Source organism: Pseudophryne corroboree, chromosome 2 (genome assembly GCF_028390025.1).
Source record: "Pseudophryne corroboree isolate aPseCor3 chromosome 2, aPseCor3.hap2, whole genome shotgun sequence".
NCBI classification, from domain to species: Eukaryota; Metazoa; Chordata; class Amphibia; order Anura; family Myobatrachidae; genus Pseudophryne; species Pseudophryne corroboree.
In genome coordinates this window covers 926,413,901-926,431,658 of record NC_086445.1, presented here as the reverse complement: position 1 = coordinate 926,431,658, position 17,758 = coordinate 926,413,901, and the positions used below count along the sequence as shown (strand labels likewise).

The window sequence follows — 17,758 nt, the reverse complement described above, 5'->3', positions numbered from 1 at the left end:
AATTTTCTGAACTATTAACACAAAACCAGTTTTAAAAAGTTATAAAAATGTCATAATGAGAAAACTTTTTGATTATAGTAAAAGATTTGATTTTCGTAACTGCGCACTGAGGTGCAAATTAATGGTACGGGGAGTGCTGCTTGTATTAAGCAAGTGTACCCAGTGCATAATATAAAGAACATAGGAAATACAGCACTCAACCCCTCTAACGGTGTATAGCTAAAGGATGTTACAATAATTGGAAGATCGTTTTGTTGCTTAAATTGTAATTTCTTTACTTAAAGTTTTAAAACATGTGTAACATATTAAAACAATGTCTGTAGATTCCTGATACAAAATGTCTTTCTCATAGTCCCGTAAATAGTGAATACTGAAGGATTTTGCCCAGTACTCAATGAGGTCCCTTGTGCAATGTTTTTATGGTGCACACAAGGATATTCCCTTTATTTCCAGAATTGTCCAAACTTTTAAATAAAATTATAACACAAAAAATAAAATAAAAATACCAAAGAAAAAGGAGAGATTGCTCTCAAACTGTCAAATTCCGTACAGAATGCGGCAACCCGCTGGTCTGTACGATCTACAATGCGCACTGGGGTTCCACAAAAAAAGTTTTAACAGAGTTCTTCACGGTGACAGACTGATGAGGTGTGAGTTGAGGTAAAGAACATTAAGGGGGGCTCTGGACTGGACCTCTTGCCCTTGAACCCAGCGATGTGTCTGTGTATGGACACTCACTAAAAGCAGGTTGGTCTTTGGAGTGGGTCCTGCCTTGCGGGGAGCATTTTTAACAGATGCCGCTCTCAGAGTGGCTTACTGCACATCTCCGCCGCATACGGAGACTCACCTAGCTCGTGTCCCTCGCCGTCCATCGCGCCTCGTCACCGGCTTGATCCCTCCAATCCTTTCCCTGTTGCCAGATAAATGTTCTTGCTTCCGGCTTCTTGGGTCACGTGACCGGATGACTTTTCGGGTTTCCACGCTGTTAGTGCTATGCTTTGAATGTCCTGTGGTGCTGGCTCCAACGCGTTTCAACCCTTAGGGGTCTTCTTCTGGGAGGGTGATGTGGTGGCTGGCGTTCCTAGATACTGATTAAATACCAGTTGGAGTAGCCACCTTTCTTTTGATTGGGTATTGATATGGGGCAATGTCATTGGTCCCTCACAGTATCAGTCACTGTCAGACATCGTATATGGCCAATTAAGGCTCTGAACATTATTTTGTGTTCCCATTAGTTCCTCGCAGTGTCAATCACTGCCAAACATCGTCTGTGGCCAATTAAGGCTCTGATCATTATTATGTGTTCCCGTACATGTGTTTTAACTCTTTGGTATTATTTCAAATCACTCTCTGTGAGATGTTAGTGGTGTGCTAAACCACACAGTGGGGGTAATTCCAAGTTGATCGCAGCAGGATTTTTTGTAGCAATTGGGCAAAACCATGTGCACTGCAGGGGAGGCAGATATAACATGTGCAGAGAGAGAGAGATTCGGGTGGGGTGTGTTCAATCTGCAATCTAATTTGCAGTGTAAAAATAAAGCAGCCAGTATTTACCCTGCACAGAAACAAAATAACCCACCCAAATCTAACTCTCTCTGCACATGTTATATCTGCCTCCCCTGCAGTGCACATGGTTTTGCCCAATTGCTAAAAAAAATCCTGCTGCAATCAACTTGGAATTACCCCCTGTGTGTCTTTTAACCCTTGTTATGCCAAAAATGTATTATAGGGATTAATCTATAGATACCTTTCTCTTGATTGTTGCATGTTCTTAGTATTGGTGTAGGAGTGTTTACCATAGTGCAACTACATATTTGTTGAATTCTTTATTTAAAAGTGAGAATGTCTGATATTTTGCTGAATGCTAATGTGACCCTACTGGTTGTTCCTGATTTAAATATTCAGCCGGGTCTTACTTGCATATAATGGATCTAACTTCATTATCAATGTTCAAGCCCCTTGGTGTTAAAGTGTCCATATTTATGATCGGCTTTAGTTCCTCTCTGTTTATCTTTTGAGTATAATCCCCCCCCCCCCCCCCCCCCCTCCAGTTCGGTTCATCCTCCCTGAGTCCAACAAATGTGAGAAAAGATGGGTCACTGTCATGAAACTTCCTGAAATGTGCAGAAAGTGGGTGTTCTTCTGAATCTTTTGTTATATTGCGTATATGTTCAGTGATCCTGATTTTTAACTTTCTGATTGTCCTTCCTATATATTGTTTATGGCATGGACATTCCAGAATGTAAATTAGTCCTTTACTGTGACATGCCAAAGTATTCTTGATGTTGGTTACTGTATTGTTGGAGGGTGATGTTACTGAATGTACGGGTTTCGTACTTCTGCTTCTGGTGGTAATGCAAAGCTTTGCAAGTTCCGCAGTAGTAGAAACCACCTTTAATTTTCTGTTTGTCAATTGTGGTTTGTGATTGAGTCTGTCATGAGTCTAAAAGGGTGACTTCATTCCTGGAAGTACACCTATTAAAAAAGTTACCACAACGATAGGCAAACTAGGCTGCTTGTGTCTCCTTTACGCCACTATATCTAGCCATGGTTTAAAATGGATCTTCTAGCTGGTTGTATAAACTATATGAAATAATGGTTAATGACAAGTTTATTAGCATACTGGGAGACAGGGCAACAAACTGTTAAGAGTAAGGGGCTTGGCATCAGGCTGTCCCATATAGATCAATGATCAGTGTTTCTTATAGCATTAAGGGGTCTGTGCACTAAGGCATGGAGAGAGATCAAGTACCAACCAATCAGCTCCTGTCAGTTTTCAAACACAGGGGGGGACTGTATTATAGCGGCACTTAATGTGCAGCTATAACACTTCCTGTTTCGCCTCATGACCGGGGCAAAGCAGGAAGCCACTCCGTCAAAATGTACTAACATCTTGTCTGCCGAAGCAGGGGAAGTGAAAACTCCCCCCTCCGGCGATCCCTGCAGAGCACACAGCGCATCCTCTCAGTGCTGATGCGCTGTGTCTCCCAGCTCGGCCGACTCCAGCTGGCATGTGCAAGTTCTTGCAAGTCACATGAGATTTCCTACGCAGCCCGGAGTCCGGATGCCTCCACAGCCAGGGACAGCTCTGTCCCTGCTGTGGAGATAGAGCAATGGCACCTGCAGCTGTGCAGATAGAGCAATGCCACCTGCAGCTGTGGAGATAGAGCAATGCCACCTGCAGCTGTGGAAATAGAGCAATGCCACCTGCAGCTGTGTCGATAGCTGCAGGTGTCGGAATGGCCAGTGCTGCTGACTGTTCATACATTGCCCTGGATATCGGCGTGCTATCTTTTAGCCTCTGTCACTGAGTCTGCACCGCCAGTGTCATACATGGGGGAGAAGTGTTATCAGTGCACATTATGTGCGCTGATACCACTTCTCCCTTATAACGAAGGATAATACATTTACCCGACAGTCTGTAACATGGCAGTTAGGAGCTAATTGGCTGGTATTGTATTATTTATTATTACCAGTTATTTATATAGCGCACACATATTCCACAGCGCTTTTACAGAGAATATTTGGCCATCAGTCCCTGCCCCAGTGGAGCTTACAACCTATATTCCCTACCACACGCACACACATTCACGCTAGGGTTAATTTTGTCAGGAGCCAATTAACCTACCAGTATATTTTGGGATTGTGAGAGGAAACCGGAGTACCCGGAGGAAACCCACGCAAGTACGGGGAGAATATACAAACTCCACACAGTTAGGGGAATTGAACCCATGACCTCAGTGCTGTGAGGCAGTACTGCTAACCATTACACCATCCGTACTGCCCATTTATCTCCGTCCACTTTATCTCTCTCCAAGGTGTAGTACATAGATCCCTTAGTTCCAGATAATGTTTAATAGTTTATTCTTTTCTACACATTATAAAGATAATCTGTGTATTATCATATTAATCCGTTCCAATTAGCATAATTATCTCATCTATAGCTCTGACTAGGCCACAGCTACTTCCTTGTTATCCATCCACAATTTAATAGTTAAAATCAACAAAATAGAAAGTGACACTACAACATAAGTGATGGGGACAATCAGTAGGCTGCATTGCATAAAGCCCCTACACCAGAGGTTCCCAAACGCAGCCCTCAAGGCACCCTAACGGCCCAGGTTTTAAGTATATCGATGCTTGGCCACAGGTGACTTAATTAGTACCTTAGTCAATTTGATTAATAATCCGTGCTGAGCTGTGGATTTCTTTAAAACCTGGACTGTTAAGATGCCCTGCGGATCGTGTTTGGGAACCTCTGCCCTACACTCTTATAATCAATCACCTGATGTATGGAGAATTTGCCCCGCCCAGGAACAGGGCAGGCCCAGGATATGTTGTATGAAACTCTGGGAAGTCGAGCAGATCAGGTAGATGGTTTGCGATAGCCTCTAGATTCACTCTCCACTTAAAATGGTCATTCTCTTGTACCAAGTTAGTCAGCAGAAACTGTCGTACTGATGGTTCCTGCATATAAGCCAACAGAATGCAGAGTAATCAGCAAAAGCCTGAATCTCATATCAAGTCATGACTTTGTAAGTAGCTCATGAGATTACATTGCAAATAATAATAACAACAGCAAAAGGCAACATTTCACTAGAACAATGGGGTAGATGTATTAACCTGGAAAAGACATAAGGACGTGATAAACCAGTGATAAGTGCAAGGTGATAAATGCACCAGCCAATCAGCTCCAATATGTAAATTAACAATTAGGAGCTGATTGGCTGGTGTGTTTATCACCTTGCACTTATCACTGGTTTATCACTTCCTTATGCCTTCTTCAGGTTAATACATCTGCCCAAATGTTAGTTTACCAAACTTGCAGTGTTCCTACAGCCTAGGGGTAATCAAATTTGGAGGAACCACTGCACCGTAATTATCATCCTCTATGAATAACTAAGAGGTAGATGTATTAAGCCTGGAGAAGTGATAAAGCAGTAATAAGTGCAAGGTGATAACGCATCAGTCAATCAGATCCTAACTGTAAATTTACATATTGGAGCTGATTGGCTGGTGTGTTATTACCTTGCACTTATCACTGGTTTATCACTTCTCCAGGCTTAATACATCTGCCCCAAAGTGCACTACACTTTTTGGAACTACTGTCGCATTACATGTCTATTGAAGCTTAATACATTTTCCAAAAATCTACAACATGTAACTAGTATAACATACAACAGCAAAACATTAGCCATGGAAAACTGCATGCAGAGTAATTCTGGGAACTACCGCATAATGATGATGCTTGTGTCAGTGTATGTTATGTAATGTGTATTTTTGTGTAATTTATGCTACCATCATGCACCAGCAGTGTATCACATCAGTGTGTATATTACAGTGGGGATTCCCTGTGGTCTTTTTAATGCATTTCCCTATGATGCTCTACAGATCCATGTATTCCAAGACATGCTGGTGCTCGTGGTTCCTCAAATGTCAGCATGCTCTAGCAGTCATGGGTATGCCGGAGACTGTAGCACTACAACCACTAGCATGCCCAACCGCTTAAAAGCGGGATGGTTGTACTGGGACCTGTAGTACACCACAGAAAAATGATCGCTCAGCACACATAAGCCCCGTGTGTAGGGGCTTAAGTGCTGTCAGCATCCCATTTTGTTTCCAGACTCAATCTCTCGCAAGCTTAGGGTTGGTTGATACTATGGCAGGGAGTGCCTTAGCTCTGGCTGGCAATAAATCACAGCATTATACCCCCGGTCATGCCCATTTTACTAGAAGTGGACAAAATACAGGAAAACTGCTTACTCTTCCGGGGCTCCACAGGCCCCCAAAAATTCAGAGTCACCTGGATGGTCTGGGAGAGTAGATAAGTATTGTATGCCTTATGTACTCAGATACACCAGGCTGACCCCTCTTCTCTCCCATGTTCTGCCTCTCTACATGGAGAGAGGTGCAGTGCACATATACATATGTACCCCACTTTACTGCACATGGGCAGTATAGAAACACTTGTGCCTTTACATGTACCCTACCATCCCCCACCTCTGTTCCTCCATCCCCACATGTGCCCTAGCATGCAGAAGACACAACAGGGTACCTGCACTGTGGCTCTGAGCTGCTCCTCTGCCAGTCTTCTGGCTGCTGATCTGGGCATCTTTCCTTCCAACTGTACACATTGCATAGCTTTGATATATCGTGGGAATCCTGTTTGGGGGACTGCTGGAGAAGGACTTATGTCCACAGATACCAAGCGCTCCACCAGATGAGGCTGAGATACAGAGAAGGTTAGATTTGTATATTACACTGTAATACAGGGGACAGATGTCTGTAGCGGCAGGTTACATAGCCACGTATCATTATGTTTGTTACATACACCTGTGCTCTTAGGTACCAAACTCTCATGTGCTGCGTGGTCTGTAAGTAATATAGTACTGGCTGCTCAAGTCATTTTATCGTTGCAGGGTTCCCATCCTCCAGAGCTAGTATATAACAATATTAGTGGGACTACACAACACAATGACCATAATGCTTGGGAGAAATGCATTACATCTGCCTATGGAACACTTCCAATACAAACAGACCAATAATAAGAATTTACTTACCGATAATTCTATTTCTCGGAGTCCGTAGTGGATGCTGGGGTTCCTGAAAGGACCATGGGAATAGCGGCTCCGCAGGAGACAGGGCACAAAAAAGTAAAGCTTTTACCAGATCAGGTGGTGTGCACTGGCTCCTCCCCCTATGACCCTCCTCCAGACTCCAGTTAGGTACTGTGCCCGGACGAGCGTACACAATAAGGGAGGCAATTTGAATCCCGGGTAAGACTCATACCAGCCACACCAATCACACCGTACAACTTGTGATCTAAACCCAGTTAACAGTATGATAACAGAAAGAGCCTCTTAAAGATGGCTCCTTAACAATATAACCCGAATTTGTTAACAATAACTATGTACAGTATTGCAGATAATCCGCACTTGGGATGGGCGCCCAGCATCCACTACGGACTCCGAGAAATAGAATTATCGGTAAGTAAATTCTTATTTTCTCTATCGTCCTAAGTGGATGCTGGGGTTCCTGAAAGGACCATGGGGATTATACCAAAGCTCCCAAACGGGCGGGAGAGTGCGGATGACTCTGCAGCACCGAATGAGAGAATTCCAAGTCCTCTTTTGCCAGGGTATCAAATTTGTAGAATTTTACAAACGTGTTTTCCCCCGACCACGTAGCTGCTCGACAGAATTGTAATGCCGAGACCCCTCGGGCAGCCGCCCAAGATGAGCCCACCTTCCTTGTGGAATGGGCCTTAACAGATTTAGGCTGTGGCAGGCCTGCCACAGAATGAGCAAGTTGAATTGTGTTACAAATCCAACGAGCAATCGTCTGCTTAGAAGCAGGGGCACCCAACTTGTTGGGTGCATATAGTATCAACAGCGAGTCAGATTTTCTGACTTCAGCCGTCCTTGAAATGTATATTTTTAAGGCTCTGACAACGTCCAACAACTTGGAGTCCTCCAAGTCGCCAGTGGCCGCAGGCACCACAATAGGTTGGTTCAGGTGAAACGCCGATACCACCTTAGGGAGAAAATGCGGACGAGTCCTCAGTTCTGCCCTATCCGAATGGAAGATTAGATAAGGGCTTTTATAAGATAAAGCCGCCAATTCAGATACTCTCCTGGCGGAAGCCAGGGCCAGTAACATAGTCACTTTCCATGTGAGATATTTAAAATCCACCTTTTTCAATGGTTCAAACCAATGGGATTTGAGGAAATCTAAAACTACATTTAGATCCCACGGTGCCACCGGAGGCACCACAGGAGGCTGTATATGCAGTACTCCTTTAACAAAAGTCTGTACCTCAGGAACTGAGGCCAATTCTTTTTGGAAGAATATTGACAGGGCCGAAATTTGAACCTTAATAGATCTCAATTTGAGACCCATAGACAATCCTGATTGTAGGAAATGTAGGAAACGACCCAGTTGAAATTCCTCCGTCGGAACACTCCGATCCTCGCACCACGCGACATATTTTCGCCAAATGCGGTGATAATGTTTCGCGGTGACTTCCTTCCTTGCCTTAATCAAGGTAGGAATGACTTCTTCTGGAATGCCTTTCCCTTTTAGGATCTGGCGTTCAACCGCCATGCCGTCAAACGCAGCCGCGGTAAGTCTTGAAAGAGACAGGGACCCTGTTGTAGCAGGTCCCTTCTCAGAAGTAGAGGGCACGGGTCGTCCGTGACCAACTCTTGAAGTTCCGGGTACCAAGTCCTTCTTGGCCAATCCGGAGCCACTAGTATTGTTCTTACTCCTCCTCACCGTATAATCTTCAATACCTTTGGTATGAGAGGCAGAGGAGGAAACACATATACTGATTTGTACACCCAAGGTGTTACCAGTGCGTCCACAGCTATTGCCTGTGGATCTCTTGACCTGGCGCAATACTTGTCCAGTTTCTTGTTGAGGCGAGACGCCATCATGTCTACCATTGGTCTTTCCCAACAGTTTATTAGCATGTGGAAGACTTCTGGATGAAGACCCCCCTCTCCCGGGTGAATATCGTGTCTGCTGAGGAAGTCTGCTTCCCAGTTGTCCACGCCCGGGAAGAACACTGCTGACAGTGCTATTACGTGATTCTCCGCCCAGCGAAGAATCTTGGCAGCTTCTGCCATTGCACTCCTGCTTCTTGTGCCGCCCTGTCTGTTTACATGGGCGACCGCCGTGATGTTGTCCGACTGAATCAACACCGGTTTTCCTTGCAGGAGTGGTTCCGCCTGGCTTAGAGCATTTTAGATTGCTCTTAGTACCAGAATGTTTATGTGAAGAGACTTTTCCAGGTTCGTCCATACCCCCTGGAAGTTTCTTCCTTGTGTGACTGCTCCCCAACCTCTCAGGCTGGCGTCCGTGGTCACCAGGATCAAATCCTGTATGCCGAATCTGCGGCCCTCCAATAGATGAGCCTTTTGCAACCACCACAGAAGATATACCCTTGTCCTTGGCGACAGGGTTATTCGCAGGTGCATCTGAGGATGCGACCCTGACCATTTGTCCAACAGATCCCTTTGGAAAATTCTTGCATGGAATCTGCCGAATGGAATTGCTTCGTAAAAAGCCACCATTTTTCCCAGGACTCTTGTGCATTGATGTACAGACACCTTTCCTGGTTTTAGGAGGTTCCTGACAGGTCGGATAACTCCTTGGCTTTTTCCTCGGGAAGAAAAACCTTTTTCTGAACCGTGTCCAGAATCATCCCTAGGAACAGCAGACGTATCGTCGGAAAACAGCTGCGATTCTTGGAATATTTAGAATCCAGTCGTGCCGTCGAAGAACTACTTTAGATAGTGCTCTTCCGACCTCCAACTGTTCTCTGGAACTTGCCCTTTTTAGGTCGTGCAAGTAAGGGATAATTTAGATGCCTTTTTTCTTTGAAGAAACATCTTTTCGGCCATTACCTTGGTAAAAAGGCCCGGGGTGCCGTGGATAATTCAAACGGCATCGTCTGAAACTGATATTGACAGTTCTGTACCACGAACCAGAGGTACCCTTGATGAGAAGGACAAAATTTGGACATGGAGGTAATCCTTGATGTCCAGGGACACCATATAGTCCCCTTTTTTCCGGTTCGCTATCACTGCTCTGAGTGACTTTATCTCGATTTGAACCTTTTATGTAAGTGTTCAAAACATTTTAGATTTAGACTATGTGTCACCAAGCCGTCTGGCTTCAGTACCACAATATAGTGTGGAAAAATAATACCCTTTTCCTTGTCGTAGGAGGGGTACTTTGATTATCACCTGCTGGATATACAGCTTGTGAATTGTTTCCAATGCTGCCTCCCTGTCGGAGGGAGCCGTTGGTAAAGCAGACTTCAGGAACCTGCGAGGAGAAGATGTCTCGACTCTCCAATCTTTACCCCTGGGATAATACTCGTACGATCTAGGGGTCAACTTGCGAGTGATCCCACTGCGCCCTGAGACTCTTGAGACTACCCCCCCACCTTGAGTCCGCTTGCACGGCCCCAGCGTCATGCTGAGGACTTGGCAGACGCGGTGGAGGGCTTCTTTTCCTGGGAAAGGGCTGCCTGCTGCAGTCTACTTCCCTTACCTCTATGTCTGGGCAGATATGACTGGCCTTTTGCCTGCATGCCCTCATGGGAAAGGAAAGATTGAGGCTGAAAAGACGGTGTCTTTTTTAGCTGAGATGTAACTTGGGGTAAAAAAGGTTGGATTTCCCAGCTGTTGCTGTGGTCCCCAGGTCCGATGGACCGACCCCCAAATAACTCCTTCCCTTTATACAGCAATACTTCCATCTGCCGTATGGGATCTGTATCACCTGACCACTGTCGTGTCCCTGACATCTTCTGGGAGATATGGACAACGCACTTATCTTGATGCCAGAGAGCAAATATCCCTCTGTGCATCTCACATACATATATATAGAATGCATCCTATTAAATGCTCTACATGAATAAAATATTTTCAGTCAGGGAATCCGACCAAGCCAACCCAGCACTGCATCTCCAGGCTGATGGCGATCGCTGGTCGCAGTATAACCACCGTATGTGTGTATATACTTTTTAGGATATTTTTCCAGCTTCCTATCAGCTGGCTCCTTGAGGGCGGCCGTATCTGGAGACGGTAACGCCACTTGATAAGCGTGTGAGCGCCTTATCACCCTAAGGGGTGTTTCCCAACGTACCCTAATTTCTGGCGGGAAAGGGTATAACGCCAATATTTGCTATCGGGGTAACCCTACGCATCATCACACACTTCATTTTATTTTATCTGATTCAGGAAAAACTACAGGTAGTTTTTTTCCACTCCCACATAATACCCTTTCTTGTGGTACTTGTAGTATCAGAAACACGTAACACCTCCTTCATTGCCCTTAACGTGTGGCCCTAATGAGAAATACGTTTGTTTATTCACCGTCGACACTGTATTCAGTGTCCGTGTCTGTGTCTGTGTCGACCGACTGAGGTAAATGGGCGTTTTTAAAACCCCTGACGGTGTTTCTGAGACGCCTGGACCGGTCCTAATAGATTGTCGGCCGTCTCATGTCGTCAACCGACCTTGCAGCGTGTTGACATTCTCACGTAATTCTCTAAATAAGCCATCCATTCCGGTGTCGACTCCCTAGAGAGTGACATCACCATTACAGGCAATTTCTCCGCCTCCTCACCAACATCGTCCTCATACATGTCGACACACACGTACCGACACACAGCACACACACCGGGAATGCTCTGACAGAGGACAGGACCCACTAGCCCTTTGGGGAGACAGAGGGAGAGTCTGCCAGCACACACCAAAAACGCTATAATTATATAGGGACAACCTTATATAAGTGTTTCTCCCTTATAGCATCTTTTATATATATACAATATCGCCAAAATCAGTGCCCCCCCTCTCTGTTTTAACCCTGTTTCTGTAGTGCAGTGCAGGGGAGAGCCTGGGAGCCTTCTCTCCAGCTTTTCTGTGAGAGAAAATGGCGCTGTGTGCTGAGGAGATAGGCCCCGCCCCTTTTACGGCGGGCTCGTCTCCCGCTATTTTTGAAGTTAGGCAGGGGTTAAATATCTCCATATAGCCTCTGTGGGCTATATGTGAGGTATTTTTTGCCTCTAATAAGGTTTTTATTTGCCTCTCAGAGCGCCCCCCCCAGCGCTCTGCACCCTCAGTGACTGTTGTGTGAAGTGTGCTGAGAGGAAAATGGCGCACAGCTGCAGTGCTGTGCGCTACCTTTATGAAGACTCAGGAGTCTTCAGCCGCCGATTTTGGACCTCTTCTCTCTTCAGCGTCTGCAAGGGGGCCGGCGGCGCGGCTCCGGTGACCATCCAGGCTGTACCTGTGATCGTCCCTCTGGAGCTAGTGTCCAGTAGCCAAGCAGCAAATCCACTCTGCACGCAGGTGAGTTCACTACTTCTCCCCTAAGTCCCTCGTTGCAGTGATCCTGTTGCCAGCAGGACTCACTGTAAAGTAAAAAACCTAAGCTAAACTTTCTCTAAGCAGCTCTTTAGGAGAGCCACCTAGATTGCACCCTTCTCGTTCGGGCACAAAATCTAACTGGAGTCTGGAGGAGGGTCATAGGGGGAGGAGCCAGTGCACACCACCTGATCTGGTAAAAGCTTTACTTTTTTGTGCCCTGTCTCCTGCGGAGCCGCTATTCCCATGGTCCTTTCAGGAACCCCAGCATCCACTTAGGACGATAGAGAAAAGCTTAATATGTGACGCTTCTAAAGAGCTACTGGTATATAATACACTATGATATATTATTACAGTTTAACAACAGTCAACTGGTATATCAATGCCAGCTGACTAATAATAATAATAATACAACATTTATTTATATAGCGCTCTTTCTCCAATAGGACTCAAGACCCTTAAACATCAGATATCAGCCACAATCAAATCCTCATTCTTTCACCTGAGGAACATAGCCAGAATCAAGCACTTAATTCCCTCAGATGATCTGCCTAAAGTCATACATGCATTTGTATCATCTCGATTAGACTACTGTAATGCCCTCTACCTGGTTCTCCTAGCAAAAGAATTGCACTGCTTACAGCTGGTGCAAAACACAGCTGCCAGGCTGTTAACCAACCAGCCCCGTTCTAGCCACATAACACCCATCCTCTACTCCCTTAACTGGCTGCCTGTAAGATGGCGAATCATATTCAAGATTGGCTTACTGAGTTTCAAAGCCCTACATGACCTGGTCCCAAGGTACCTGAAGCAGCTTCTGATTCCATACTGCCCTACTCGATTACTGCGATCTGTAGATGAAGGACTTTTAGCGGTACCTACAATCTCCCACAATTCATCGGAGGGCCGAGCTTTTAGCCATGCGTCTCCGACTCTATGGAACTCCCTTCCCCGCACGGGTTCGAGAGCCCCACTCTAGAATCCTTCAAAAACAGACTCAAGACTTTCCTGTTTACTCTGAATTTCCATAATGTCCCTTTAGCACCTACATGCTCTTTGTATTTAATGAAAGGCTTTTCTGTACTTCATTGTTTCTGTACTATATTATGTCCATGCTATCTGTTAAGCGCCTTGAGTCCTAATGGAGGAAGAGCGCTATATAAATAAAATTATTATTACTTTGAGTTAACATAATTCATTACAGAAACAATGACGTACAGAAAAGCTTTTCAGAAAATACATGTAGATATTAACTGGACAATTATGGAAATGTTGAGTAAACAGGAAAGTCTTGAATCTGTTTTTGAAGGATTCTTGAGTGGGGGCCTCTAAAACTGTGAGAGTAAGTGAGTTCCATAGAGTCAGAGCTGCATGGCTAAAGGCTCGACCCCCCGATGAATTATGGGAGATTCTAGGTACTGCTAAACACTTCCTGCTCCATTTGAATTTTAGTTACACGATATTGCACAGCCGCTTCCTTGCGACTGTGCAATTCCATACAAACGTGAATTAGGCCCTATAAGCAATGAGAAGTGTGGCGACAAATGATGCCACGGACGAGCCACCGCCTCACACTTTAGTGCCCAGTGTGCCTAAACTGATGCCAGGGGCAAGCTGCCACCTCACACTCTAGTGCCCAGTGTGCCCAAACTAGTACCAGAGACGAGCTCCCGCCTCACATTCTAGTGCCCAGTGTGCTGAAACTGGTACCAGGGGCGAGCCACCGCCTCACACTCTAGTGCCTAGCGTGCCGAAGCTGGTGCCAGGGGCGAGCGGCGCATCACAATCTAGTGCTCAGTGTGCCGAAACTGGTGCCAGAGGCGAGCCGCAGCCTCACACTCTAGTGCCCTATGTCCCGAAAACTGGTGCCAGGGACGAACAGGCCGCCTCACACTCTAGTGCCCAGTGTGCCGAAATTGATGCCAGGGGCAAGCCGCCATCTCACACTCTAGTGCCCAGTGAACCGAAAATGGTGCCAGGGGCGAGCTGCCGCCTCACACTCTACTGCCCAGTGTGCCGAAACTGGTGCCAGGGACGACCCGCCGCCTCACACTCTAGTGCCCAGTGAACCGAAAATGGTGCCAGGGGCGAACCGCCGCCTCACACGCTAGTGCCCAGTGTGCCGAAACTGGTGCCAGGGGCGAGCCGCCGCCCCACACTCTAGTGCAGAGTGTGCCGAAACTGGTGCCAGGGACGAGCCGCTGCCTCACACTCTAGTGCCCAGTGTGCCTAAACTGGTGCCAGGGGCGAACTGCCGCCTCACACTCTAGTGCCCAGTGTGCTGAAACTGGTGCCAGGGGTGAGCCCCCGCCTCACACTCTAGTGCCCAGTGTGCCAAACCTGGTGCCACGGGTGAGCCGCAGCCTCATACTCTAGTATCCAGCGTGCCAAAAATTGTGCCAGGGGAGAACCGCCGCTTCACTCTCTAGTGCCCAGTGTGCCGAAACTGGTGCCAGAGGCGAGCCGCAGCCTCACACTGTAGTGCCCAGTGTGCCGAAACTGGTGCCAGGGGCGAGCAGGCTGCCTCACACACTAGTGCCCAGTGAGCCGAAAACTGTTGCCAGGAACGAGCCGCCGCCTCACACTCTAGTGCCCAGTGTGCCGGAACTGGAGCCAGAGGCGAGGCGCCGCCTCACACTCTACTGCCGAGTGTGGTGACAAATGGTGCCAGGGACGAGCTGCCGCCTCACACTTTAGTGCCCAGTGTGCCTAAACTGGTGCCAGGGGCAAGCTGCCGCCTCACACTCTAGTGCCCAGTGTGCCCAAACTAGTACCAGAGATGAGCTCCCGCCTCACACTTTAGTGCCCAGCGTGCAGAAACTGGTGCCAGGGGCGAGCGGCGCATCACAATCTAGTGCCCAGTGTGCCGAAACTGGTGCCAGGGGCGAACCGCCGCTTCACTCTCTAGTGCCCAGTGTGCCGAAACTGGTGCCAGACGCGAGTCGCAGCCTCACACTGTAGTGCCCAGTGTGCCGAAACTGGTGCCAGGGACGAGCCACCGCCTCACACATTAGTGCCCAGTGTGCAAAAAACTGGTGCCAGGGGCGAACTGCCGCCTCATACTCTAGTGCCCAGTGTGCCGAAACTGGTGCCAGGGGTGAGCCCCCACCTCACACTCTAGTTCCCAGTGTGCCGAACCTGGTGCCAGGGGTGAGCCGCAGCCTCACACTCTAGTATCCAGCGTGCCAAAACTGATGCCAGGGGCGAACCGCCGCTTCACTCTCTAGTGCCCAGTGTGCCAAAACTGGTGCCAGAGGCGAGGCGCCGCCTCACACTCTAGTGCCGAGTGTGGCGACAAATGGTGCCAGGGACGAGCCGCCGCCTCACACTTTAGTGCCCAGTGTGTCTAAACTGGTACCAGTGGCAAGCTGCCGCCTCACACTCTAGTGCCCAGTGTGCCCAAACTAGTACTAGAGATGAGCTCCCGCCTCACACACTAGTGCCCAGCGTGCCGAAACTGGTGCCAGGGGCGAGCGGCGCATCACAATCTAGTGCCCAGTGTGCCGAAACTGGTGCCAGGGGCGAGCCGCAGCCTCACACTCTAGTGCCCAGTGTGCCAAACCTAGTGCCAGGGGTGAGCCGCAGCCTCACACTCTAGTATCCAGCGTGCCAAAAATGGTGCCAGGGGCGAGCTGCCGCTTCACTCTCTAGTGCCCAGTGTGCCGAAACTGGTGGCAGTGGCGAGCAGGCCGCCTCACACACTAGTGCCCAGTGTGCCGAAAACTGGTGCCAGGGGCGAGTTGCCCCCTTACACTCTAGTGCCCAGTGTGCCGAAACTGGTGCCAGAGGCGAGCCGCCGCCTCACACTCTAGTGCCCTGTGTCCCGAAAACTAGTGCCAGGGACGAGCAGGCCGCCTCACACTCTAGTGCCGAGTGTGGCGACAAATGGTGCCAGGGACGAGCCGCCGCCTCACACTTTAGTGCCCAGTGTGCCTAAACTGGTTCCAGGGGCAAGCTGCCGCCTCACACTCTAGTGCCCAGTGTGCCCAAACTAGTACCAGAGACGAGCTCCCGCCTCACACTCTAGTGCCCAGCATGCCGAAACTGGTGCTAGGGGCGAGCGGTGCATCACAATCTAGTGCCCAGTGTGCCGAAACTGGTGCCAGAGGCGAGCCGCAGCCTCACACTCTAGTGCCCTGTGTCCCGAAAAAATGGTGCCAGGGACGAGCAGGCCGCCTCACACTCTAGTGCCCAGTGTGTCGAAACTGGTGTTAAGGGGCGAGCCGCCGCCTCACTCTCTAGTGTCCAGTGTGCCGAAACTGGTGCCAGGGATGACCCGCCGCCTAACGCTCTAGTGCCGAGTGTGCTGAAAACTGGTGCCAAGGGCGAGCAAGCCGCCTCACGCTCTAGTGCCCGGTGTGCCAAAACTGGTGCCAGGGGCGAGCAAGCCGCCTCACGCTCTAGTGCCCAGTGTGCCGAAACTGGTGCCAGGGGTGAGCCACCGCCTGATACTCTAGTGCCCAGTGTGCCGAAACTGGTGCCAGGGGTGAGCCGCAGCCTCACATTGTGCCAAAACTGGTGCCAGGCGCGAACCGCCGCTTCACTCTCTAGTGCCCAGTGTGCCGAAACTGGTGCCAGGGGTGAGCCGCAGCCTCACACTCTAGTATCCAGCATGCCAAAACTGGTGCCAGGCGCGAACCGCCGCTTCACTCTCTAGTGCCCAGTGTGCCGAAACTGGTGAGCCACAGCCTCACTCTGTAGTGCCCAGTATACCGAAACTGGTGCCAAGGACGAGCCGCCGCCTCACACATTAGTGCCCAGTATGCAGAAAACTGGTGCCAATGGCGAACCGCCGCCTCACACTCTAGTGCCCAGTGTGCCGAAACTGGTGCCAGGAGCGAGCCGCCGCCGCCTCACACTCTAGTGCCCAGTGTGCAAAAAACTGGTGCCAGAGGCGAACTGCCGCCTCACACTCTAGTGCCCAGTGTGCCGAAACTGGTGCCAGGGGCGAGCCGCCGCCGCCTCACACTCTAGTGCCCAGTGTGCAAAAAACTGGTGCCAGGGGTGAACTGCCGCCTCACACTCTAGTGCCCAGTGTGCCGAAAACTGATGACACGGGCGAGATGTCGCCTCATACTCTAGTGTCCAGTGTGCCACAACTGTTGCCAGGGGCGAAACGCCGCCTCACTCTCTAGTGCCCAGTGTGCCGAAACTGGTGCCAGGGGCGAGCCGCCATCTCACACTCTAGTCCCCAGTGTGCCTAAACTGGTGCCAGGGGTGAGCCGCCCATTCACACTCTAGTGCCCAGTGTGCCGAAAACTGGTGCCTGGGGCGAGCCGCCGTCTCACACTCTAGTGCCCAGTGTGCTGAAACTGGTGCCAGGGGCGAGCCGCAGCCTCACACTTTAGTGCCCAGTGTGCTAAAACTGGTGCCAGGGGCGAGCCGCAGCCTCACACTCTAGTGCCCAGTGTGCCGAAACTGGTGTCAGGAGAGAGCCACAGCCTTACACTCTAGTGCCAAGTGTGCTGAAATTGGTGCCAGGGGTGAGCAGCCACCTCACATTCTAGTGCCTTGTGTGCCGAAACTGGTGCCAGGGGTGAGCGCCCCTCCCCCATCTCACACTCTAGTGCCCAGTGTACTGAAAACTGGTGCCAGGGGTAATCCGTGGCGTCACACTCTAACGCCCAGTGTGCCAGGGGCGAGCTGCCGCCTCACACTTTAGTGCCCAGTGTGCCGAAAACTGGTGCCAGGGGTGAGCCGCTGCCACACACTCCATTGCCCAGTGTGCCTAAACTGTTGCCAGGGGCGAGCCGTCGCCTCACACTCTAGTGCCCAGTGTGACTAAACTGGTGCCAGGGGCGAGCCGCTGCTTCACACTCTAGTGCCCAGTGTGCCAAAACTGGTGCCTGGGGTGAGCCCCTGCTCACTCTTTAGTGCCCTGT

The 17,758-nt window shown here is 49.2% G+C and overlaps 1 protein-coding gene across 2 annotated transcripts in view; it reads right to left on the bottom strand.

The window, feature by feature from the left end:
• The window catches only part of ABHD11 (abhydrolase domain containing 11), a 42,517-nt gene that overhangs the window by 428 nt on the left and 24,331 nt on the right, over window positions 1-17,758 (bottom strand). For both annotated transcript variants that reach the window (XM_063956189.1, XM_063956190.1), the window contains exons 4-6: window positions 6,056-6,226; window positions 4,286-4,467; window positions 1-11 (exon numbers count right to left, since the gene is read on the bottom strand). The exon at window positions 1-11 is cut by the window's left edge and continues 428 nt beyond it. In XM_063956189.1, coding sequence (XP_063812259.1) covers window positions 1-11; window positions 4,286-4,467; window positions 6,056-6,226 — 364 coding nt within the window. The remainder of the gene's footprint in view (window positions 12-4,285; window positions 4,468-6,055; window positions 6,227-17,758) is intronic.